Below are 27,132 nucleotides of genomic sequence, written 5' to 3' on the forward strand. Positions count from 1 at the left end.
ATTTATTTTTTTTTTTTTTAAAGGCGGGTCCCTTATCTCCGTAGCTCTCAACTTTGGGAGTCAAGAGGAGGGGAAAGGACCCGAAGAGCACCCACGAGAGAGGGGCGGGAGCAGGCCCCAAAGCCCGAGGGGGCGTGTGCAGGGGCGGGGACGCGGACGGAGGTGCGCGGCGACTCCGCGGTATCGCGAGAGTTGGGCGGGCCGTGCAGTCGCAGCAGTCAATTCCCCCACCCTCCCGGGAGGAGCCGCCGGCCCTGGGCTCTCCAAATTCTGAGCTCTCATCATGGCGGCGGCGGCGGCCGCGGCGGCCGTCGGGGGGCCGCAGCCGCCCCAACCCGAGCTGCCCGCGCCTGGGCTGGCCGTGGACAAGGCGGCCACCGCGGCGCACCTGAAGGCGGCCCTCAGCCGGCCGGACAACAGGGCAGGTGCTGAGGAGCTACAGGCGCTGCTGGAGCGGGTGCTGAGCGCCGAGCGGCCGCTGACCGCGGCTGCGGACGGCGAGGAGGCGGCGGCAGCCGGCGGCGGGGGCGGTCCGGGGGCGGCCGAGGAGGAGGCCCTGGAGTGGTGTAAGTGCCTTCTGGCGGGCGGCGGAGGCTACGATGAGTTCTGCGCGGCGGTGCGGGCCTACGACCCCGCGGCGCTCTGCGGCCTGGTCTGGACAGCCAACTTCGTGGCCTACCGCTGCCGGACGTGCGGCATCTCCCCCTGCATGTCGCTGTGCGCGGAGTGCTTCCACCAGGGAGACCACACCGGACACGACTTCAATATGTTCCGCAGCCAGGCTGGGGGTGCCTGTGACTGCGGGGACAGCAACGTGATGCGGGAGAGTGGGTGAGTGGAGCCCTCCTCCGGGGCGGGGGCCACCGCGGGCGGCTCCTGCCGGGTCTGGGGAGGCCGGGGGAGGGGGGAAAGGCTGGGAGCCGACCCTGAGCTGTCAGGGGAAGGGGTGGGGGAGGGTGCAGCCGCCTGGGGATGGAGGTGACTGAGCTGTCAGCGGTGGAGAGGGAATGGGGAGAGGGGAGAGCGGAGAGCGTGTTTACCGAGCGAGGCTGTGTATTTTCGGGGAAGCCAGGGCGAGTGAGTGGTAGCGACAGAGGAACCAGTGCGTGGGGTAGGAGGGGAAGGAGGAGCAGAAGATTCTCGGGGAATCTGGTGTCGAGCTGTCATTTGTGCACTTACTGGGAAAAGCTTTAAAGCTGCCAGGTTCTTTGGGAAGAAAATGATGTGATTTGGATTGAGTGGTAGGGGGATGGTATTGGGGACCGAATTAGGTCGCAGGATGGTAAGAGTCGGGGAGGTGGTCTTACAGCTGCAGGGGAGGACAGCTTGGGTGGAAGGACTTCTGAACTGTCAGTGTGTCTGTCAGTATCGGCGAAGGAGCTCTAGAGCTTATGAGGGTTGAGGGAGGAGGGAAGGGGAGGGGCCTGCATGAAAAGTGACTGTTGAGCTGTCAGCGGAGTATTTGGTGTGCTGGAATGACATCTAGAATTGGGCTACTGAACAGTCGGTTATAGAACACACTACATACCAGAAGAACAAACAAAACACTGAGCGAATTAGGAATCAAGTATTAGGTCTTCTCCAGTTAAAAGGACACTTTATTCACTGACTATTATGTGAACGTCTATCTAAAAGGAGACGGTCAACAAATGCTTTTTTGATAGGACCAGTGTACCAGGGTGTTGGGACTTAGGACAAAAGGCATTTCAGAGATTGCAGTGAGTTAAAGAGTTGGTGCATGTAGTGTTTTGGCATGGGACATGTTATCAATATCTGGGGAAGTCCCGGGAAGAGAAAAAAACTTGTTGAAAGAGAGGACATTTTGGCTGGGCAATAGTTGAAAGAATGTTAGCAAACCCATTTATTCAAGTTTTAATATTTTCTGGTCTTATAATTAATAATAGAGCATACTCCTTTTAGAAAGGGTCACTATTTTCTTCTTTGGAGTACTTGTAGGTTACTGTTACTACGGAATGTTTGTGTCTACCAGGTGCAGGCAAGGCTCCTAGGATATTAAAAATGAACAAGACTGACTTACCTCCTAAGCAGCTTATGCTACAGTAGAAAATGATAAATTCTTTAAATACTCTGGGAGTTAGAGGAGGCTTCTCTGCAGAGTGAATACGAAAAAGGCTTCAGAAAGGAGGTATTTTGAGCTTGTAACTAGTATCACTACTACTACTACCAACAACAATGGTAATAGTAATTGCAGCCAATATTTGAGAATTAAAATGTATTCTGTACACTTAAAAATACTTAAACAATTAATATTTGAATAGGCAAAATATTCATGGAGCCAAAAAAGCAAAAGAGAAAAAATAAAAAGATGCACAGTTTGAAGTTTCCCTCCCATCCTGCCTTTCATCTGCCCAGTTCCTTCTCATTGTTACTGCTTTCTCTTAATGTAAAAACAAACAAGGATGAATATGTATTTTGATTATTGTTTCTTTTTATACAAAAGGTAATGTAACATCTTGCATTTTTCACTTACCAAGCACTTACCAAGAGGTTTTTCCATGTCAGTAAATCAGTGTACTCACTCTACTTTAAAAAAAAAAAAAAAAAAAATATATATATATATATATATATATATATGTATATATATATGCTGTATAGTGTTCATGTGCATGAGCCAGTGAAGGGGCAAAGAGAGAGAGAGAGAGAGAATGTTAAGCAGTCTCCATACCCAGCACAGAGCCCATTGTGGGGCTTTATCTCATGACCCTTGAGATTATGACCTAAGCTGAAATCAAGAGTCAGACGTTTAACCACTTGAGCCACCCAGGTGTCCTGCCACTCTGTTTATCATCATTTTTGATATTTGACATTTGGGTTTCCAGTATGAAATAAAAAACCTGGTATACCTGTCTTTTTTTTTTTTTTAAGATTTTATTTATTTATATGACACAGAGAGAGAGAGAGACAGTGAGAGTGGGAACACAAACAGGGGGAGTGGGAGAGGGAGAAGCAGGGTTCCCGCCAAGCAGGGAGCCCGAAGTCGGGCTTCTTTTCAGGACCCTGAGATCATGATCTGAGCTGAAGAAGGCAGAGGCTTAACAACTGAGCCACCCAGGCGCTCCCCAACTTTTTTTTTTTTAAAGATTTTATTTACTTGAGAGAGAGTGAGTAGGGCAGGGGCAGAGGACCAGGGAGAAGCAGACTCCCTGCTGAGCGGGGAGGAGGGGGGCGCACTGTGGGGCTCCATCTCAGGACCTGAGCTGAAGGCAGCTGCTTAACGATTGAGCTACCCAGGTGCCCCATATCTATCTTTTTACACCTGTGCAAAAATATCAGTAAGATAAATGCTCAATGGATTTGCAAATTGTCCTCCATAAGGCTGAGTACTAAGCAAAGTATCGGACTTTCTGTGTTCCAACTCCATCAAAAGAGTGTTAACACTTTGGATTTTTATCCATCTGTGTGGTAAACAGTGGTCAAATATTAACTGCTTTACATTATGTAACTCATTTAATCTTCAACAAACCTGAGATTGTTACTGTCATTATTCCCATGATACAGAACAGGAAATTGGGGCACAGTTTTTAAAAAAACTTGCTCAGGATTATACAGGTAGTAAGCTACTGCTAGCCTTCTGGCTCCAGAGAGTGACCGCTCAACACTTCTCTCTACTGCCTCTACAAATAGCATTCCTATTGAGTACCTTTGTTCAATACTGTGTTTTTGTCCTTTTTTTTTTTTTTTTTTTTAATATGCCATTCCTATTTGGGCCTTTGTTTCTTTTTTCTTCTTCAAAACCTAAAAATGGGGTGCCTGGGTGGCTCAGTTGTTGGGCGTCTGCCTTTGGCTCAGGCCATGATCCCAGGGTCCTGGGATCCAGCCCTACAATCGGGCCCCCTGCTCAGTGGGAAGCCTCCTTCTCCCACTTCCGCTCCCCTTGTTTGTGTTCCCTCTCTGGCTGTTTCTCTCTGTCAAATAAATAAATAAAATCTTAAAAAACAACACAAAACAAAACACCTAAAAAATATTTTTTAAGAGGGATTTTAAAATGGGAATTGGAGGGGCACCTTGGTGGCTCAGTGGGTTAAAGCCTCTGCCTTCAACTCAGGTCATGATCCCAGGGTCCTGGGATCGAGTCCTGAATAGGGCTCTCTGCTTGGCAGGGAGCCTGCTTCTTCTTCCCTCTGCCTGCCTCTCTGCCCACTTGTGATCTCTCTCTGTCAAATACATATTAAAAAAAAAAAATCTTTAAAATGGGAATTGGAGGGGCGCCTGGGTGGCTCAGTGGGTTAAGCCGCTGCCTTCGGCTCAGGTCATGGTCTCAGGGTCCTGGGATCGAGTCCCGCGTCCGGCTCTCTGCTCAGCAGGGAGCCTGCTTCCTCCTCTCTCTCTGCCTGCCTCTCTGCCTACTTGTGATTTCTCTCTGTCAAATAAATAAATAAAATCTTTTAAAAAAAATGGGAATTGGAACAATCCTTTATTGATATTTAAACATTTTTACTTCTTAGGTGAAGTTAGCATTTGGGACCCCTAAAGAGGGGGAAAGTAGTAAATAATATTGACTCTTTCCTGAATTTTGGAATTCAGTCATAATATTCAGGTTGGTCTGCATGAGTTGTAGGTCTGATCTCAATTGTGATGCTTCCATGTAGGAGCAGAAATATCTCAGTGTTTCTTTGAAGGTACTCAATGCAGGGCGTGTGCTCATTTTATAGCACTTGCCTTTACTGACATCTGGTAGATTCTTATTTTTACCCTATCCTGGCAGCGCTTTGTGAATTGATACATAGTAAATAATTCTTATTGCCTATCTGAAATGCAGAGGTATTGCCAGCAGTTGCCATGTCCAATTTCATAAAGGAGAAAAATAAGAAATGTATTGTGGCCATGTGAAAGTTCTGGAATTTTTACAACTCTTTGGGTTAGATAGAATAATTCTGGGCTATACACCTAATTGACTGCCTGGAGAGACATAGGTGATGTTAGCCAATAGTGCAGGATAAAAGGCTGCCTCGGGAACCTTTTCAGGACTAGAAATATCAACAAATTACAGTAGTGTTTCTGCCGGGCAAACTGGACTACTGTGGCTTGGACAGAATACACTTAACTTTTCTCAGTTTTTGATATTTCTTAAAATCCTTTTAGCTTCCTAAGAATTGAAGACATGTTGTTTTTGGGGTTGTTATTGTAACTGCAATAGAAATTTTTAAATACCATCGTTCAGTAAATTTTTAAGGAAGGATTCTATTTTCTCTGTATCTGCTTTCTTAGAAAACCTGCTGTGCCTTAATCCTTTTCCCAAGTGTCTGTTGTGGTAGAATGTGTGATTGGAGGTGGGGAAGAATGTTGGATCTGCCACAACCTATATTACTATTTAATTTTCATATTTATAATTATAAAAATATAGGGGGGGATTTAGTTATTTTTGTAGGGATATTGATATGGTATGGAAATATTAACAGATACACAAACCAAAGGAAGAAAACAACTGGAAGTTTTTTTTTGGGGTGGGTGCCTGGGTAACTCAGTGGTTAAGTGTCTGCCTTCAGCTCTGGTCATGATCCTGGAGTCCCAGGATCCAGTTCTGCATTGGGCTCCCTGCTCAGCAGGAAGTCTGCTTCTCCCTCTGACCACCCCCTCCCCAATCTTGTGCACTCTCTTTCTCTCTCTCTCACTCTCTCTTAGATAAATAAAATCTTAAAAAAAATTCATTTGTGGGATGAATTCACAAAGGGTATGGAAACTAGATATTAATAACTATGTATAACAGTGTAATATTGCCACTAATGAATAAATGTAGTCATTGTCAAAAATGGTTGATGGATGGATAAATTTAAAAAAATGAAAAATCTAAAATAATATCTGATTGTTTTGGGGTTCTGATGGTGCTAACCAGAAGTTGGAATTTTAAACATTTAGTTCTCAAATTTTGGTGCAGAGGATGACCATTTTTATGTTCTATCCTGTATTTATAGTTTTCTTTCTTTCTTTCTTTCTTTTTTTTTTTTTTTTTTGCCTCCTTGCTTGTTCTCTCTCACAGATTCTAAGCTCTTTAAAAAATAGGAACCTTATCTTGCTGTTAATCAGAGGCCAGCATAATCTCTTGCTCTTAGTAGGTGCTTAGCAAATTGGATGAATTAAATTGAATTAAATTGGATAAAATTGTGGCTCTTATACCTGAAAATCTGCCTTGAGAGTACATTGGTTTAGTTATTCATTGATTATAAACTGGTTATTTATTGATTATTAAACCCATAGCATCTTTTTTGAGAGTGCTTTGGGCATAATTTCTTTTTTTAATTTGAAAAGTAATACATATTGGTTACAACATAAAAATAAGTGGAGGGTGACCTACATGCTTAGGCAGTTAAGTGTCTGCCTTCGGTTTGGGTCATGATCCCTCTGTACTGTTCATGCTTTCTCTCTCTCAGATAAAATAAGTGGATAAAGTAAAAAGTAAGAGTTTGTCTTTCAGACACATGAAAAAATGCTCATCATCATTAGCCCTCAGGGAGATTCAAATTAAAACCACATTGAGATATCACCTTACACCAGTTAGAATGGCCAAAATTAACAAAACAGGAAACAACATGTGTTGGAGAGGATGTGGAGAAAGGGGAACCCTCTTACACTGTTGGTGGGAATGCAAGTTGGTGTAGCCTCTTTGGAGAACAGTGTGGAGATTCCTCAAGAAATTAAAAATAGAGCTTGCCTATGACCCTGCAATTGCACTCCTGGGTATTTACCCCAAAGATACAGATGTTGTGAAAAGAAGGGCCATCTGTACCCCAATGTTTATAGCAGCAATGGCCACAGTCGCCAAACTATGGAAAGAACCAAGATGCCCTTCAACGGACGAATGGATAAGGAAGATGTGGTCCATATACACTATGGAGTATTATGCCTCCATCAGAAAGGATGAATACCCAACTTTTGTAGCAACATGGACGGGACTGGAAGAGATTATGCTGAGTGAAATAAGTCAAGCAGAGAGAGTCAATTATCATATGGTTTCACTTATTTGTGGAGCATAACAAATAGCATGGAGGACAAGGGGCGTTAGAGAGGAGTAGGGAATTTGGGTAAATTGGAAGGGGAGGTGAACCATGAGAGACTATGGACTCTGAAAAACAGTCTGAGGGGTTTGAAGTGGCGGGGGGTGGGAGGTTGGGGTACCAGGTGGTGGGTATTATAGAGGGCACGGCTTGCATGGAGCACTGGGTGTGGTGAAAAAATAATGAATACTGTTTTTCTGAAAATAAATAAATTCTGGAAAAAAAAAAAAAGAGTTTGTCTTTCCTCCATCCCTCTCCTCAGTGACAGATTTCCCTTATTTTCTTTGAAGCTTAGCTATACATTTAAAAGACACTAATTACAATTTGCAACTGCAATTATAGCTCTTCTGTTGTGGGAAATTTTTAGGTTTATTTGGTGTGTGGCAGTGCCAGAAATGAAAGCAGTGAATGTCTGGTTAAATAGTGTCATACTCTTCTGTACTTGGCTCCCCCCCCCCCCGCCCCTTAACATAATTATTGGACACTGTCTCTTATTAGTGCACATAGAAACTTTTTTTAACAGTTAAATTTCATTTCATTGCACTCTTATTTGTTTCCCTGTAATTTATGCTGTCATTTACCTACTGATAGATGTTTAAATTGTTTCCAGTCTTGGACTATTATAAACATTGTTGCAGTTGTATGCTTGTATACACCTCTTTGTATTTGTGTGTGAGCATGTGGGTGAGGATAAATTCCTAGAAGTTATTTTCTTGGTTAAAGAAAATGTGCATTTAAACTTTGATAGAGCCCTCTAAAGACATGAATTTACACTCTACCAACAATGAATGAGAGAGCGTGTTTCTCCACCTCTTGGCCAATATACATGGTGGTAGAGTATTTTTGTTACTCTGTTAAGTGAGAAGAGATATATTGTTTCATTTATTACCCCTCCCCACCATTGCCCCTTCTTTCCAAACTGGAGTATTTTGAAGCAAATCTCAGCTATCTTATACTTTAATTTATAAATATTTGAGTATGTACCTCAGTAAAGAGATGTGAACTCTTAAAAATAAAACATAATCCAAGTGTTCATTGACACATGAATGGATAAGCAAAATGTGGTACATACATAAGATGGAACATTACCCAGCTTTTAAAAGGAATGGAGTTCAGACATATGCTAGTAGGGACAATCCTTGAAGATATATGCTAAGTGAAATAAGCCAGACACAAAGGACAAATACTGTATGATTCAATTTTTATGAGATACCTGCAGTAGTTTAATTTTAGAGACAGAAGGTAGAATGGTAGTTGCCAGGGGCTGGAGGGAGAGGGAAACGGGGAGTTATTGTGTAATGGGTACAGAGTTTCAATTTGAGACGATGAAAAAGTTCTTGAGATGGATTGTGGTGTGACTTTTCTTAATATTACTGAACTGTAAGGTTAAAATGGTAAGTTTTATGTTATGTATATTTTATCACAATTAAAAGAACAACCACAGTACCACTTACCACACCTAAAAAATTCACAATTATTTCTTAAAGTCTTCAAATATCCAGTGAATGTTCAGATTTTCCCATTTGTTTCATGAATGAATTTTTTTAAAAGATTTTATTTAGTTATTTGATACAGAGAGAGACAGTGAGAATGCAGTGGGAATACAGTGGGAATACAACCGGGGAGAGTGGAAGAGGGAGAAGAGCGGTCTTCCTGCCCAGCAGGAGCCCGATGTGGGGCTCAATCCCACCACCCTGGGATCATGACCTGGGCTGAAGGCAGACACTTAAAGATTGAGCCATCCAGGTGCCCCTCATGAATGATTTCTTAGGGTTGATTTAGAATTAGGATTCAGACAAGGTCCTCATATTGTGTTTGGTTTTTATATCTCTTAGGACTCTTTTATGTTAAACCCATTCAATACCCTCCTCTTTTTCTTTTTGGTGTTTGTGTGTGTGTGTGTGTGTGTGTGTGTGCAATTTACTAGTTGAAGGAACCCACATTCTGGATATTACTGATTGCTTGTCTGAGATGTGAGGTTTAACTTATTCATCTCTGCCCATTATTTCCTATAAACAAGTGGTTGGATCTAGAGTCTTGATAGAATTTTAGATTCTATTTTTTTGTTTTGTTTAACAAGGAAATTTCATAGTGGTTTTATACTTCCTGTTGGATCATGTCAGGAGCTGCAGAATGTTTCCTTGTCTCTCCTGTGGTTAATGGTAGGATTAATCAGTGGGCTCAGATTTGTCAGTGTGACCCATTTATTATAAAATTGCCCGGCTAGCTCAGTCGGTAGAGCATGAGACTCTTATTATAAAGTTACCTATCTTGTTAAAGATTTTAGTGGCTATTAATTATTATTGTCCAGATCCATATATATTTTTTAAACATTTTATTTATTTGACAGAGAGAGATGGAACACAAGCAGGGGAGTGGGAGAGGGAGAAGCAGGCTTCCCACCCATCAGGGAGCCCGAAGTGGCCTCCATCCCAGAACCCTGGGATCATGACCTGAGCTGAAGGCAGATGCTTAATGACTGAACCACCCAGGCACCACAGATCCATATTTTTATTAGGGTTTTCAAAATGATGATATTCCAATTGTAGTAACCTTTCATATTCTACTGAGAGTTCTTTCTAGACTACTCTTAAAGTTTCAAGGATCACCTGTACTCACATGTGGCCTCTCTCTGCACTGGCAGCCTTATAATCTTCATTGCAATGGGATCCTCCATTTCTTTCTTTCTTTCTTTTTTTTTTTTTTAAAGATTTTATTTATTTATTTGACACACAGAGAGAGAGAGAGTTTGCAAGCAGGCAGACAGGCAAGCAGAGGGAGAGAGGGGGAAGCAGGCTCCCTGCTGAGCAGAGAGCCCAATGCGGGGCTGGATCCCAGGAACCTGAGATCATGAACTGGGCCAAAGGCAGAGGCTTAATCCACTGAGGCACCCAGGTGCCCCCCTCCATTATTTCTTTAACTCACTATGTATAGTCCTGTCCTTGAGGTTTCATGTTGTATCTACTGCCGAGTCCGGTGGCAAGTTTTACTTTCACTGTCATGCTCATCCGAAGGGGCAACACTTCTGTAACATAAGTACGGTGTGAAACCCTATTACAGGATTTGATTTTCTGAATTATAACAATTTTTTTTGTCATCTCTAGGTTATATCTCTACAAATAAAAACTTTCAGTAAAGATTTGATGATAAAGGCCTGTGCCATACCAACTCTTTTATTTATATCCTCTCACACATATTTAGAGTTTAAGTACATTGGCTAATTGTATCGTATTTTGTGTTTATTGGTTTTGTAGGGATGGTGTTAGAACGAATCTCTTAAATTATTTATGTAGGTATCTGTGTATTTACATGGATTACTTGTGAAATTTTCTTCCCTATGAATCTGGAATTTACTCTACTGCAATATTCATCTAACTCAGGTCATGAATTTAAGCAAGTGAACATGACATTTCTCATGATTCAAGAGCTTGGAAGAAAGAGTTGAAGAAGTTTTTTGTTCTCTTTTCTGTGTTCCTTTTAGTTTCTTTATTTTTTCATTGCCAGTTTACCAGAAATATTATAGAGAGATTCTTAGTGTAGAAGATTCTACTTGAGCTAGAAGTATAATCTTTAGTTATCTTCATTGTAATAACGTTTAACTACAACACAGCAATTTGGAAGTCTTATTAGATAGTAATTATTTTTTCTAATCATTTTTATGTTATATAAAACCCATTAAAACTATTTTCAGGTATGAAACATTTTCAATACACAGAAAGGTACAAAAGTAATATAAAAGATACCTTTGTACTCACTGCTTAGATCAATAGATGTTCACCTTTTGCCCTATTTGCTATAGAGCTTTTTTTGACCAAAGAACTAAGGGTCATCTTCTCCCTTCCTTTTTCTTTCCCTCCCTAGGGGCTACCATTATCTTAAAATTCCTGTGTGAAAATCCATGCATGTTTTGTACTTTTGCTACATTTAAACAATACATGATTGTTTTAGTGTTAAAATTGCACACAAATTATATGAATATTTTTGAAGTTTGCCTTTTTCACCTCCCAAGTTACTAATATGGACTAGTTAATTCATTTTTAACTGCTACTAAGTATTCTGTGGTATGAGTAAACCATGGTTTGGCAATCTGTTTCTTTGCTAAGGGACAATTAGATGCTTTACATTTTTTCATTGTTCCTGCAGGATAGCAGTGAACATTTTTGCATGTGTCTCTTTGTGTAGATACACTAGAATTTTTTAGGTTAGATTCCTGGGAGAGGGATTGCTAGGTCATAGAGTGCTATTCTACGCGCGCAGACACACACTTTAAATTTGCATTTTCCTGTTAGTAAAAGTGAACATCTTTTCATGTTTAGGCCATTTGAGTTCTTCCTTTGTGAATTGCTGGTTCATATTCTTTGCCAGTTTTATGTTGGGTTTTGGGTTTTATATTACTGAGTTTTATGACATATACATATGTCCTATATATATAAATATATATATGTTTATGTCATATATATATATGACATATGTGTATGTCAAAAAACTCAATAATATATACATATTCCAGATACTGATCCTTGGTTATGTAGAGTCCTAATTTCATCTTTTAGTCTGTGGCTTGTCTCATAATATTTCGTAGTGTAACAAAAAGCTTTAAATAAAAAATGTAATTTTTCTTCTATAGTTTATTATTTGTGTCTTTTATGTATTTATCTAAATATTTTATTTATTTATTTGACACAGAGAGAGAGAGAGAGTGAGAGAGTGAGTGCACAGGCAGGTGGAGGGGCAGGCTGAGGGAGAAGCAGGCTCCCCACTGAACAGTGGGGCTGTTCTCAGGATACTGGGATTATGACCCTAGCCAAAAGCAGATGCTTAACCCACTGAGCCACCCAGGTGCCCCACTGTATTATTTGTGTCTTTTAAAAGCAGTTCTCTCTACCTTAGTTTAAAAAATGCTATGTGTTTTGTTGTAAAAGGTTAAGTTTTTGCATTTCATATTTAGGTCTTCAGTTCATTTAGATTTTTTTTTTCTTAAAGATTTTTTTATTTATTTGACACAGAGAGAGACCGAGAGAGACAGAACACAAACGAGGTAGTGAGAGACTGAGAAGCAGGCTTCCCACTGATCAGGGAGCCTGATGCGGTCCTTGATCTCAGGACTCTGAGATCATGACCCAAGGACCCTGAGATCATGACCCGAGCTGCAGGCAGACACTTAACCAAGCCTGAGCCACCCAGGCACCCCTCATTTAGAATTTTAGCATATAATGTGAGATTAAGATCTATTTTTTTCTTTTTTAATACATGGGTCCAGTTGTTTTAGTACCATTTATTGAACAATTTTTTTTTTAATGTCCCTGTAAGGTAATTTTTTAAAAAAAGATTTTATTTATTTATTTGTCAGAGAGAGAGAGAGTGAGTGCATATGAGCACAAGCAGGGGAGGGGGAGCAGCAGGCAGAGGACAAGGAGCACAATGGGGGACTCCATCCCAGGACCCTGGGATCATGACCTGAGCCTAAAGCAGATGCTTAACTGACTGAACCATCCCCTTGTCCCTTGAACAATCATTTTTACCCCCCTCCCTCAACCTGTAGTGCTGCCTCTGTCATATATCAATTTCGTATGTGTGTCCTCGGCTCTCTGTTGTATTGGTATGTCTCTTGCAGCAGTGTCATACTGCTTTAATTATTATAACATTAGAATAAATGTTGATATGGCAAGATTTACCTTATTGCTCTTCAAAAGAATTTTGGCTATTCTTGGTCCCTAACTCTTTCAATTTGAATTTCAGAGTCAGCTTGTCAAATTCTGTGGAAATTTTTTGTTAGATATTGATTGGAATCACATTTAATTTGAGGACATTGCAAAAGGAAATAGGAACAAGGATATTTGTTATAATGTCATTTGAAATTGGGAAAATTTAGAAGCAGTGAGATTAGTAAATTGTGGGTTAATCATGCAGTAGAATACAGTAGAATACATAATATTGTTGTTTTTATAGTAGTATTTAGCTGCCTATCCCTGAGGGTAGTGTTTAATTTGTTTTTGCTTCCAGTAAAGTAATTTTCTCCATAAATTGCGTATCTTTTGTTAGATTTTTTTCCCTGATACCTTTTTTTTTTTTTAAAGATTTTATTCATTTATTTGACCGAGAGAAAGATCACAGGTAGGCAGAGAGGCAGGCAGAGAGAGAGGAGGAAGCAGGCTCCCTGCTGAGCAGAGAGCCCAATGCGGGGCTCGATCCCAGGACCCTGAGATCATGACCTGAGCCGAAAGCAGAGGCTTAACCCACTGAGCCACCCAGGTGCCCCCCTGATACCTTATTTTTGAAAAAATTTTTTTCCGATTTCTTGTTTATTGCTTTTTATCCAGTATTTTATATTATAAACATTTTCAGTACTATTGAGTTTTTTAAGCAGCCTTCTGAAGTTTTCTCTAATAGTTAACCTATAGATTTTCCTTTTGATGAGTGCTTATTTTATATCAAGAAATTTACATATGTAGCACTTAGCATTTTGAACAAGCACCTAGGGATTGATTTGATCATCTACATAAGTAAAATATTGTCTCAGAGCAGCAATTTGACCAAACTTACACAGCTCTTATTCATAGCCATTTCTGCCCACATCCAAAACCTGTGTTCTTAGCTCTTTCCTAGGGCCTCTGTTGTAATTGCATATTAGTGAAAGTTAAGGAAAACTTTTCAAAGAATTTGAATTTGATCTGTGGGGAGATTGGGAGGTGAAGGAGGACTTTATGGGTAAAAGGAATAGGACACACAAAGCCTCACAGGCATGAAAGAACATAGTGCAGTCACGTGCTAGAGTAGTTTTCACCTTCTCCCTTGAATAATATTTTATCTCGCTGGAGAATTTTGGTTACGTTTGTTTTCCCCTGCACTTTGAAGATACTATTCTGTTGTTTTCTGGTCTCAGTTGTTGAGAAGTTTTTTAATCTAATTGTTCCTTTGTAAGTAATCTGCTTTATTCATTTTTTAAAAAATTTTATTTATTTATTTGATAGAGAGAGAGATCACAAGTAGGCAGAGAGGCTGGCATAGAAAGAGGGGGAAGCAGGCTCCATGCTGAGCAGAGAACTGGATGCGGGGCTCATCCCAAGACCCTGAGATCATACCTGAGCTGACAGCAGAGGCTTAACCTACTGAGCCTTCCAGATGCCCCTCATTGGTGGTTTTTAAGGTTTGCTTTTTGGTGATCTGTAATTTCCCTATGATATGTGTAGGTGTGACTTTATTTGTTGGGTTGGTTCTAGATGAGGATTTTTTATCTCATCGCTTATGGAAATTCTCAACCATTGTCCCTTTGAATTTCAAGTCTCTCCCATTCTTTCTTTTGTGTTTTGGGACTGCCATAACATATTTGTTTGTTCTTCTCATTCTGTCTTCTGAATACTAGAGCTTACTCATTTTCTATCCATATATCTTTCTTGGGTTGAATTGAGGGTGATTTCCCCAGATCTGTCTTCTAGATAATTCCTTCTTCAACTCTATCTCATCTGTTGTTTAGCTTGTCTATTAAAGTTTTTAATTTGGATAAATGTATTTTTCAGTTCTAGGAAAATCTTTTCATGTTGACTTGCCCTCCTGCCCCCCCCCCTTTTTTTACTTGCCTTCTTAAAAAAAGTCTTATTCTTTAGTTAGCATTTCAGTTCCTTTTATGACTATAGTAATTTTGGTTTTTATTTTTATTTTTTTCCATATCTTTGCTATTATGATAATGCTGCTTTGAACATGGGGGATCAGCTGTCTCTTTGAGATAGTAATTTCTTTTTTTAAAAAAGATTTTATTTATTTGAGAGAGAGAGAGAGTGAGAGCATGAGAGGGAAGAGGGTCAGAGGGAGAAGCAGACTCCCCACTGATCAGGGAGCCTGATGCAGGATTTTGGGATCACGTCCTGAACCTAAGGCAGTCACTTAACCAGCTGAGCCACCTAGGTGCCCAACAGTTTAATTTCTTTTTTTTTTTTTTTTGCAGTTTTTTTTTTTTTGAATCTTTTTTTTTCCAATTGATTTATTTTCAGAAAAATAGTATTCATTATTTTTTCACCACACCCAGTGCTCCATGCAAGCTGTGCCCTCTATAATACCCACCACCTGGTATCCCAACCCCCCTCCTCCCCCTGCTAATTTCCTTTAGATATATAAAACCAGAAGTGGGTTTGCTGGGTTGTATGCTAGTTCTGTTTTTAATTTTTTAAGAAACCTCCATATTGTTTTCCATAATGTTGTACCAGCGGTAAACAGGAGTCCTCTTTTCTTTACATCTTTGCCAAGCTTGTTATCTCTTGTTTTTTGGATAAAAGCTGTGCTAACGGAAAAGAAATGATCTACCTCATTGTGGTTTTGATTTACATTTCCTAATGATTATTGATGTTAAGCACATTTTCGTGTACATGTTGGCCATTTATACATTGTCTTTGGAAAAGTGTCTATTCTGTTCCTTTGCCCATTTAAAAATAAAATTATTTTATTTATTAATTTTTTGCTATCGGATTGTATGAGTTCTATTATTTTTAAATATTAATCCCTTATCAAATGAATGGTAATGGTTTGCAAACATTTTCTCTAATTCCTTAGATTGCTTTTTGATTTTGATTTGATTTTGATTGTATAGAAACTTTTTAGTTAAAAGTTTTTCTACCTATTTATTTATTTATTTATTTAATTTATTTTAAAAGATTTTATTTATTTTTTTGAGAGAGAGGAAGAGGCAGAGGGAGAGGAGGAGGGAGGTTTTCCCTGAGCAGGGAGCCTAATGTGCTTCTTGATCCCAGGACTCTGGGATCATGACCTGAGCTGAAGGCAGATGCTTAACTGGTTGAACCACCCTGAAGCCCCTCTACCTGTTTATTTTTGCTCTTTTGCTTACATTTTTGGCGTTATATCCTAAAAGTCATTGCCAGAGTCAATGTCAAGAAGCTTTTTTGGGGGGCATCTGCCTCTCCCAGGCTTATGCATTCTCTCTCAAAACAAATAAATTAAAAAAAAAAAGCTTCTTTTTTTCCCCTAGGAGTTTAATTGTTTCAGGTCTCATATTTTATTGTTTCAGGTCTCATATCCCTTGAATATGAGATATGAGTTAATATGTGTGTGTAAGGTAGGGATCTAATTTCATTTCTTTGTATGTGAATATCTAGTTTTCCCAGTGCTGTTTATTTAAGAAATTATCCTTTCCCCAGTGTTTACTCTTAGCTCCTTTGTTGAATATTAGTTCGCCATATATGCATTAGTTTATTTCTGGGGTTTTCATTTTATTCCATTGATCTGTGTGTGTGTTTTTATGCCAGTGCCATACCATTTTGATAACTGTAGCTTTGAAATACAGTTTGAAATCAGAAAGTGTGATGTTTCCACCTTTGTTCTTCTTTCTAAAGGTTGCTTAGTCTATTTAGGGTCTTCTATGGTGTCATATGAATTTTAGGGTTTTTTTCTACTTCCATGAAAAATGGTATTGGAATTTTGGTAATGGTTGCATTGATTCTGTAAATTGGTTTGCCTAGAATGGACGTTTTAACAATATTAATTCTTCCTCCCCATGAACATGGGATATCTTTCCTTCTATTTATTTGTTTCTCCTTTAGTTTCTTTCATCACTGTTTTATAGTTTTCAGTGCACAGATCTTCCACCTCCTAGGTTAAATTTATTTGTACATATTTTACTGTTTTGGATACCATTGTAAATGGTATTTCTTTCCTTATCTTTCTTTCATATAGTTTATTGTTAGTATATAAAAATGAAGTTGATTTGTGCCCTGTGACTAGTAATATTCTAATAGTTTTTTGGTACAGTTTTTAGGGCTTTCTACATATAATATGTCATCTCTGAACAGAAATAATTTCACTTCTTTCTTTCTGACTTGGTTGCCTTTTAATTCTTTTTCTTGCCTAGTTGTTGCAATTAGGACTTCCAATACTATGTTGAGTAGAAGTGATGGTAATAGGCACCTAAATCTTTTTTTTTTCTTTTAAAGATTTTATTTATTTGAGAGAGAGAGAGACAGTGAGAGAGAGAGCATGAGCGAGGAGAAGGTCAGAGGGAGAAGCAGACTCCCCATGGAGCTGGGAGCTTGATGTGGGACTTGATCCTGGGACTCCAGGATCATGACCTGAGCCGAAGGCAGTCGTCCAACCAACTGAGCCACCCAGGCGTCCCATAGGCACCTAAATCTTGTTCCTGATTTTAAAGAAAAGTTTTCATTTTTTCACCATTTAATATGATGTTAGCTGTAGACTTGTCATATATAACTTTTATTATGTTGAAATATATTTCCTCTGTACTCAGTTTGTTGAGTTTTATCAAGAAACAGAGGTTAACTTTTGTGAATTGCTTTTTCTGCATCTGTTGGATTATTGTCTGATCTTTAACCTTCATTCTGTGAATGAGGTGTTACACTGATTTGCTTATTTTAACCATCTTTTATTTTTTTAATCTTTTTAAATAAATGGCCAGCTGACCCTTTGCATTCCAAGAAGGAACTCATTGTGCTTAATAATAGTCTTCACCTTTTGTATATATGTCAATACATGTTTAAATCATTGCAGTCGCTGTTCCTTCTTTTTTTTTTTCTCTTTCAAGATTTTATTTATTTATTTGGCACAGAGAGAAAGACAGCAAGAGAGGGAATATGAGCAGGGGGAGTAGGAGAGGGAGAAGTGGGCTTCCCGCTGAGCAGGGAACCTGAGGTGGGGCTGGATCCCAGACCCTGGGATCATAACGTGAGCCCAAGGCAGATGTTTAACAACTGAGCCACTCAGGTGCCCCTTGAACCATCTTTATATCCCAGGGATGAATCCCTCTTGATTATGGATCTGATCTTTTCAGGTGCTGTTGAGTTCAGTTTGCTAGCATTTTTTTGAGAATTTTTCATCAATCAGCATCAGGAATATTGGCCTGTAATTTTCCTTTCTGTTAGTGTCCTTATCTGGTTTTGGTGTCAGAGTAATGTCAGCCTTGCAAAATGAATTTGAGTGTTCATTCCTCTTTACTGTTTTGGAAGAGTTTGAAAAGAATTGGCATTAATTCTTCTTCAAATTTTGGTAGAATTCACCAGTGAAGCCATCTGATCCTGGGATTTTCTGGCTGGGAGCTATTGGGTTACTGATTCAATCTCTTTTGTTGTTATTGGTCTGTTCAGATTTTCTTTCTTTTTTTTTTTTCATTGATTCGGTCTTCAGTGATTGTATGTTTCTAGGAGTTTATCCATTTCTTCTAGGTTGTCCAGTTTGTTCGTATATAATTGTTCATAGTAGACTCTATGATCCTTTATATTTCTGTGGTACCAGTTGTAATTTCTCCTCTTTCATTTATAATTTTATTAATTTGAGTCATTTTTCTTTATTTCATGGTTAGTCTAGCTAAAGATTGGTCGGTTGTTTTTTTTTTTTAAGATTGGTCAGTTTTTAAAATCTTTTCAAAAAACCAAGTCTAAGTTTTGTTGTTCTTTTTTATTGTTTTTTCATTCTTTATTTCATTTATTTCTGCTCTTTTCTATTTTCTTTCATGTGCTAGCTTTGGACTTGGTTTGTCCTTCCCTCCCTCCCTTTCCCTTCCTTCTTTCCTTCTTTTTTTCGTTTCTTGATATGTGAAGTTAGGTTGTTTATTTGTAATCTTTCTTCTTCCTTTATATAGGCATTTGTAGCTATAAATTTTTCAATTAGTGCTGCTTTTTGGCATCTTGTAGGTTTTGGTTTGTTGTGTTTCCATTTTAATTTGTTTCAAGATTTTTTTTTTTTTTAATTTTCCTTTCTTATTTGACCTACTGTTGTTCAAGAGTGTATTGTCTGTTTTCCTGTATTTGTGAGAATCCCAGTTGCTCTCCTATTATTGATTTCTAGTTTTATAGTTTTCTTTGTGTTCAGAAAAGATGTAATTTCAGTCTGCTTGAGTTTGTTAAGAACTTGTTTTACAGCCTAACATATGATCTTTTTGGGAGAATGTTCTGTCTTGAGATGGATGTATATTCTGCTGCGGTTGGATGGAGTATTCTGTATGTGTCTGTTACATACATTTGCTTTATAGTGTTGTTTACGTTAGCCGTTTTCTTATTAATTGCCTGTCTGGATGATCTATCCATTGTTGAGAATGTAGTATCATAGTCCCTTATTATTGTATTGCTTTTTATTTTTTCTTGGAGTTGTGTTACTGCTTATTTTACATATTTAGGTGCTCTGATGTTTAGGTGCAGAAATATTTACAATTGTAATATCTTCTTGATTAATTGATCCCTTATCATTATGTAACAACCTTTTTTTTCTCTTGTGACTTTTTTGACTTAAAGTTTATTTTATTTAAAGTTTAAATAAACTTAAAGTTTATTTTATCTGATGTGAGGGCAGCCACTTTTGCTTTCTTTTAACTATCATTTACTTGGGATATCTTTTCCATCTCTTTCAGCTTTTGTGTGCTCCATAAAGCTAATATGAGTTTCTCATAGGCAGAATGTCTTTGGATTTTTAAAATCCATTCAGCTTCTGTAGGACTTCTGATTGGAGAATTTAATCCATTTACATTTAGTACTTGTTGATAGGTAAGAACTTTTTGTTGCTATTTTGTTAATTGCTTTTTAAAATTAACATGGAATGTGTTTTTGTTTCAGGGGTACAGGTCTCTGATTCATCAGTCTTACTGTTAATTGCTTTTTGACTCTTATGGTTCCATTTTTCTCGCTTCTTTTGTGACTTGATGAGTTTTTGTGATGACATGCTTTGATTTGTTTCTCTTAACTTTTTTGTATACCCACCACAAGTTCTTCTATTGTGATTACCGTGAGGTTGACAAAATATCTTAGATATTTTTTAAAGTTGATAAACTTTATCGATAAACGATAAATTGATAAATGATAAAACTTTAATTTATCAGTAAATGATAAAAGTTGTTTTTTTTTAGTTGATAACAACCTAAAATTCTGTAGTTTTACGTTTCTCCCTCCCCGTTTAGATTGTTGGTATTACACGTTATATCTTTTTATATTTTAAATTATTGTAGTTACAGTTTTTAGTATGTTCATTTTTTTTTAACTTTTACACAAGAGTTGAAAGTGATTTGGATACTACCTTTGCAATATTAGAGGATCTTGCTTTGTATATTTACCTTTGCTTGTGAGTTTTATACATTCCTATATTTTTACATTATTAATTAGCATCCTTTCATTTCAGCTTTAAGGATTTTCTTTAGCATTTTTTCTAAGTCTTGTTTAGGGGTGATGAATTTTCTCAGCCTTTTTTTTTTTTTTTAAATTTGGGAAAGTCTTTCTTCTTCATTTCTTTCCTCCCTGATGAGCTGGGAGCGTGATGTGGGTCTTGGTCCCAGGACCCTGACATCCTGACCTGAGCCAGATGCGGATGCTTACCTTGACTGAGCCACGCAGTTTGTTGGGCATGGTATTCTTGGTTGGCAGTTTCTTCTTACAGTATTTTGACTATATCATCCCACTCTCTCCTGGCTTGCAAGATTTCTCCAGAGAAATTATTATTTATAGACTTAATGGGGGCTTACTTATATGATGAGTTGTTTTCTCTTGGTGCTTTCAAAGTTTTCTTTGTCTTTGACTTTTGATAACTTAATTAAAATGTGTCTCAGTGTAGCTCTTTTTGGGCTCAATCTATTTAGGGACTCTAGGACTCCCTGAGTCTTAATGTCCATTTATTTCCCCAAATTTGGGATATTTCCAGCCATTATTTCTTTAAATAGACTTTTGCTCCCCTTTTCTCTTTTCTCCTTTTGTGATTCCCATTATGTCTATGTTGTTTGTGTAGTATCTTAGGAGTCCTGTACTTTTCCTCCTCTTTTCTCATTCTTTTTTTTCTTTTGCTCCTCTGACTGACCGATTTTAAATGACCTGTCTTTGTGTTCATGAATTCTTTCTTCTTGGTGAAGTCTGCTGTTGAAGAGTTATATTGAATTTTTCAGTTAAATTATATTTTTCAGCTCTAGAATTTGTTTGTGAAATGATTTTCATTTCTTCTTGAACTTACTTTATTCATGTATTTTCCTTTTATTTTTACTTGTCTATCTAGATTTTCTTATAGTTCATAGAACTTATTTAAGAGGATTATTCTGAATTCTTTGTCATTTAGTTCAGCTCTGTTTCTTCATGGGCAGTTATTTGGAAATTTATTGATTTCCTTTGGTGGTGTCAGGTTTACCTCATTCTTCTTGATCCTTTTGTTCTTGTATTGGTATCTGTGCATTTGAAGAGTGGTCTCCTCTTTCAGTATTTACAGGTTCACTTTGGAAGGGAAAGATTTTCTTCATTCAGCCCAGCCTGGGATTCTGGATGGGTCATCTGATGCTATTCACTGGCAGGCAGCATTTCCTTTCTGGGTTTTTGGTTGGGTGGGGCCATTGCCTGTGTTCTGATGTTGTGAGGGGTCCACTGGGTTCTACTGTCAAATAAGTCTACATTCAGGTGGGGCTGTTGGCTGGATTCTGTGATCAGGCAGGGCCATTGTCTGGGCTCCATAATCTCCTCTGGTTGGGTAGAGTCATAGTTTGAACTCCCTTACTGGGTGTGTAGCTAGTTGGACTCTGTGCTTGGGTGGGGCCACAGGTTAGGTCCTTAATCAGCCCTGATTGGGTGGGTCCCTAGGCTGTGTTCCCTGGCCAGGTGCCAGTCTTTCCTTCCTGCTTGGTAGAATTTTATGTGTTCTGATTTTGATTTACTCTCTGATTATTCAAACTATTGAAAAGTATGGGAGTTACAATATTTTATTATACCTAGACTACATTTTACAGCTTATTTCTTCCACCTGGACACCATATGAAGATTCTTTCTTTGTGCCTTGATGTTCTTATAGGTATCATGACAAAGAGTTCCAGATTAGAAATTAGTCCTGATTCTAATCCCTTGAATTACTGGGTCATATGGGTGTGCGTTTATACTTTTGATACATTTTTATAGATTGTCCTCGTATTTGGTATGTTAATTTACACTCTTTCTGTCAGTACAATGGGAATATCTACTGCTCCATCAAAAGAAATGGAATCTTGCCATTTGTGATGACGTGGATGGAACTAGAGGGTATTAGGCTTAGCGAAATAAGTCAATAGGAGAAAGACGACTATCATATGATCTCCCTGATATGAGGAAGTGGAGATGCAATGTGGGGGGTTTGGGGGTAGGAAAAGAATGAATGAAACAAGATGGGATTGGGAGGGGGACAAACCATAAGAGACTCTTAATCGTACAAAACAAACTGAGGGTTGCTGGGGGGAGGGAGGTAGGGAGAGGGTGGCAGGGTTATGGACATTGGGGAGGGTATGTGCTATGGTGAGTGCTGTGAAGTGTGTTAACCTGGCGATTCATAGACCTGTACCCCTGGGGTTAATAATACATTATATGTTTATAAAAAAATAAATTACTAAAAAAAAAAAAGAATATCCACTGTTTTAGTACCTCACCAAGATAGTATATCATAAATTTTGGTCTTTGGAAATATGTAGGTATGAAAAAATTGTCACAATATAGTTTTATTTATTCTTTGTCCTATGCATTGTTTATAGGTGTGTTATTTAATTTTCAAATTTTAAGGATTTTTAAACATATGTCTCTTATTGATTTACAGTTTAATTCCTTTGCGGTCTGCGAACATAGTTTATGTAATGTCAATTTAAAGTGCTTCAGCGCCATAAAGTCAGTAAGATCCATATTGATTATGGATCCACAAGATTCATATCATTCTTTGATATTTTCTGCTTGTCAGTATTGAAAAGCCATCAGTAGGTCTGGGCTAATTTTAGTGCTGGCGGTAAAGCTGTCTCCATTATTTGTAGGCAGTTGTGTTCTACTGAGGGAATATATAGTCAGCTTGCTGTCATAACATAATATCACAGACTGGGGTACTTAAACAACAGAAATTTATTTTTCATGGTTCTGGAGGCTGGAAGTCCAAGATCAAGGTGTGGCAGGTTTTTTTTCTCCTGAGGCTTCTCTCCTTGGCTTGTAGATGACTGCCTTCTCCCTGTATCCTCATATGGTCTTTCCTCTGTGTACCTTTGTATTCCTCTTGTCTGTTTTTCTTCTTTTAAGGACACCACTTGTATTGGATTAGGGCCCCACCCTATGACCTCACTTAACCTTACTTCCTCAAAGGTCCTGTCTCCACTTGTGGTCACAATCAGCGTTGGGGCTTCAAAACATTAAAAAAAAAAAATTATTTAACTATTTATTTTAGAGAGAGATAGAGATAGAGACAGAGTGTGTGTATAGGTGGGGAGAGAGGTAGAGGGAGAGAGAGAATCTTAAGCAGACTCCCTGCTGAGTGTAGAGCCTGATATGGGGCTTAATCTCATGACCCAGAGATCATGACCTGAGCCGAAACCAAGTGTCAGATGCTCAACTGACTGAGCCACCCAGGTGCCCCTGAGGCTTAGGGCTTCAGTGTATGAATTTTCAAGGGCCATAGTTAAGTAAGAGAAGAATGGATCCAGAGTGGGTATATTAATGTGTATGTTGATTAACGCATACAGTGTAGATCATTTGAAAAGGTATGTATGTTTGACTGTATAATTCTGTGAGTTAATAACATCCCAGTGCTGCCCCCTGTCCCCTGGCGCACCGGAGAGGGAGAGATGTGGGGGAGAGGCAGAGGGAGAGATAGAGAATCTTATTTACGTTTATTTATTAAAAACTTTAAAAAAAGATTTTTATTTATTCATTTGAGAGAGAGAAAGTTAGAGCACATGTAGGGGGAGAGCCAGAGGGCGAAGGAGAAGCAGACTTCCTGCTGAGCTGGGAGCCTGACATGGGGCTTGATTTCAGGGCCTGGAGATGATGACCTGAGCCAAAGGCAGATGCTTAACCATCTGAGCCACCCAGGTGCCCCCTTAGTCCTTTTTCTTTCCTCCCTTCTCTCCCTTCTGATCCCATCTGCTCCCTTCCCATCCTGTTTCCAACCCTCTCCTCCCAGAGTCCCGTAATTCTGCTTTTAGTCATTTAAACTCAGTATCAGTGGAGTTACAAGGAGAGTTTCTGGGGTGCTGGGAATATTTTGTTTCTTGATCTAGTGGGTGGTTGCATATGTGTGTTGTTTGTGAAACTTAATTGAGCTGCATACTTATTTTTTGGGCAATTTTCTCAGTTATACTTCAATTTTTAAAAGCTAAGTTAAAATTTGGACATGTCATTTTATTAACTGTTTCTGTAGTTCTTTTCAACCTTTCTATTATTGCCCAAACATCCTGTTCACTAAGGAATATTTAGTCTTAATCATTCAAATCTATTGGATTCCTGGGTGCCTGGGTGGCTCAGTTGTTAAGCGTCTGCCTTTGGCTCAGGCCATTATCGTAGGGTCCTGGGATCAAGCCTGCATTGGGCTCCCTGCCCGGCGGGAAGGCTGCTTCTCCCTCTCCCACTCCCCATGCTTGTGTTCCCTCTCTCGCTGTGTCTCTCTCTGTCAAATAAAATAAATAAAACCTTAAGAAAACAAAACAAAACAAAACAAAGCTATTGGGTTTCTTGAAGAAAATATTTGTGATCTATGAGCTGCTGTTGTGAACACATTACTTCCTGCCTTTTTTTTTTTTTTCTTTTGAGCCTTACTAGTTGTTTAAAAAAGTCTCTCCTTGTTCACTTGGGGGGAGATCTTTAATACCTGTTTATATACAGTTGCAATGTCAGACCCCTGGACAATATACCTACAGAGCTTTGCATGCTTAACCTAGCTCCTTCATTCATTTTGCCTAAATATCACCTTTCCAGAAAGGCCTTCCATTTCAAACCTGCTTTGAAAACCTTCCTTACAAAAATAATCTGCTGTCAGATTATTTTTGTAGAGTTTATTATTCTTTTTTTGTTTCTCTGTCTCTCCTTTTACCCCACTCCTCTAATACAAAGTTAGCTCCATGAGAGCAAGGCCTTATGTTCCTGGGGCCTCAGTGCCAGGCTTGTAGTAGTTATTCGAAACATTGTTGAAAAGCAGGTGTTATTAAATGGGTGTCTGGTTCTTTTCCATTGTTGCTCATAAGAAGTCTGGTTATTCTTTACCTAAAAGCTACTGAAGTCATTTTGGTGTTCTATTATTAGATTTAGTCTTTGTTTCCTCAAGTTTTTAGTGAACACTTGCTATGTGATATGTAAGATGCTTTAGTTCCCACACTATGTTCAACCTGGAATACAAAAACCAATTTTGTTGATCTTATCATATGTTATACCCATATTGCATAGTCCTATGTTATTTAACGCTAGCTTGCAAAGCTTGGTTCTTAAATCTTTTGGCTGTTAATTTTTTCAGTCAACAGCCATCTGATGTACTACTGTAATCCCAGTCCCTGGGTTGCTTAGACCACTCTTGTTCCTTGGACATAGTTCCAGGTTGCAGTTTTACTCTTTGAGGCCACTTGAAACTCTGTTCAAATTGTTCTTCACTCTCTGCCCAGTAGCACTTTTGAATTCATTTCGTTTCTACATGGAAAGTGTCTAAGAGAGCTTTCTGTGCCCTTCTTTATCTAATCCTTTCTCTTTTCCTGCTTTTCAATTGTCAAGCTTTTCATTGCATCCTTTAGTGTCTGTGTTTCCGTTCTTCTGGCATTTCTTTCATCTGTTTTTTATCCTTCATATTTATGCTTCTAGATAGTTTAATTAAATTATCATCAGTCACACAAGTCAGGTTTAAAAATATTTTAATTCTAAAACCTTTTAAAGTAGAAACATTGTCTTGATTTTGCTTAGATTTTGTGTGTCACAGCTGAAAGAAGTTCTTTAATTCACATTTACTTTTATGAAGCAGGTGCTTGAGCCTGGTGCCTTAGACCACTTGGCCCTCTTGAATACAGCCATATTTATCTTTATTTTTATTTATTTTTTAAAAAAGATTTATTTATTTATTAGAGACAGCAAAACAGGGGAGGGGCAGAGAGTGAGGGAGAGAAGCAGATTCTGCACTGAGTGCAGAGCCTGATGTGGGACTTGATCTCATGACCCTGAGATCCTGACCTGTGCCAAAATCAGGAGTTAGACGATTAGCTGACTGAGCCACCCAGGTAGGCACCCCACCATATTTACCTTTATTATTTTATTCTATTTATTATTTTTAAAAGATTTTATTTATTTGACAGAGAGACACAACGAGAGAGGGAACACAAACAGGGAATGGGGGAGGGAGAAGGAAGCTTCCTACTGAGTAGGGAGCCTGATGTGGGGACCCTGGATCCCAGGACCCTGGGATTGTGATGTGAGCTGAAAGCAGATGCTTAATGACTGAGCCAACCAGGCACCCCTATATTTACCTTTAAATAAAGATTTGGACCTTAAGATATATTACTTCTTAACCTGTAGGTGTTGAAATTTGGAAGGGGCACAGAAGCAATGGAGGACGCTGCTCAGACTGCATCTGTCTGCCTTGAGGACTGACGAAATTTGTATCTCTGCACTGTAATCTATTGATCTACCATTTGGAATTTCTACCTTAAGGATGGATAGACTGAAGCAGTGTGTGAACACTCTGAATGCTTTATTTTTTGCGTTAGTATATATTTTTCTTAAGAAAGAGTTATATAACTTTCATTAGATTCTCGAGGAAGTCTATACTCATTTGCTTTTGAGCATTTAAAGTTTTTTTTTTTTAAAAGATTTTATTTATTTATTTGACAGAGAGAGATCACAAGTAGGCAGAGAGGTAGGCAGAGAGAGAGGAGGAAGCAGGCTCCCTGCTGAGCAGAGAGCCCGATGTGGGACTCGATCCCAGGACCCTGAGATCATGACCTAAGCCGAAGGCAGCGACTTAACCCACTGAGCCACCCAGGCGCCCTAAAGTTTTTTTTTTGTGGGGGGGGCACCTGTATCCCCTGTATCCATCTCCCAGTTTCAACAGTTAACAACTCATAATTCATCTTGGTATATTCCTGCCTCTTTCAGTTTACCCCACCAGATTATTTTGAAGCAAGTCCCATACATTAAAGCATTTCATTTGTATGTATTTATATAGCCATATCTGAAAGGTAAGGCTTCATTTTTCAATGATAACCATATGCTGCTACCATTATACCTACACAAAATAATTTTTTAATATCATAAAACACCCGTGAACTTTCTTACATAACCACAATGCCATTATTTCACCTAATAAAATTATCTAATGAACTATTTTTTTAAATTTTATTTTTAAAGATTTTATTTATTTATTTGTCAGAGAGAGGGGGAGAGAGAGCGAGCAC

The 27,132-nt window shown here is 38.8% G+C and overlaps 1 protein-coding gene across 3 annotated transcripts in view; it reads left to right on the forward strand.

Moving 5' to 3' along the window:
• Nucleotides 1-283: 283 nt before the first annotated feature.
• Nucleotides 284-27,132, forward strand: part of UBR3 (ubiquitin protein ligase E3 component n-recognin 3) — a 253,610-nt gene continuing 226,761 nt past the window's right edge. For all 3 annotated transcript variants that reach the window (XM_044242304.1, XM_044242307.1, XM_044242306.1), the window contains exon 1: nucleotides 284-831. In XM_044242304.1, coding sequence (XP_044098239.1) covers nucleotides 284-831 — 548 coding nt within the window. The remainder of the gene's footprint in view (nucleotides 832-27,132) is intronic.

This window comes from Neovison vison, chromosome 3 (genome assembly GCF_020171115.1).
Source record: "Neovison vison isolate M4711 chromosome 3, ASM_NN_V1, whole genome shotgun sequence".
Classification (NCBI taxonomy): Eukaryota; Metazoa; Chordata; class Mammalia; order Carnivora; family Mustelidae; genus Neogale; species Neogale vison.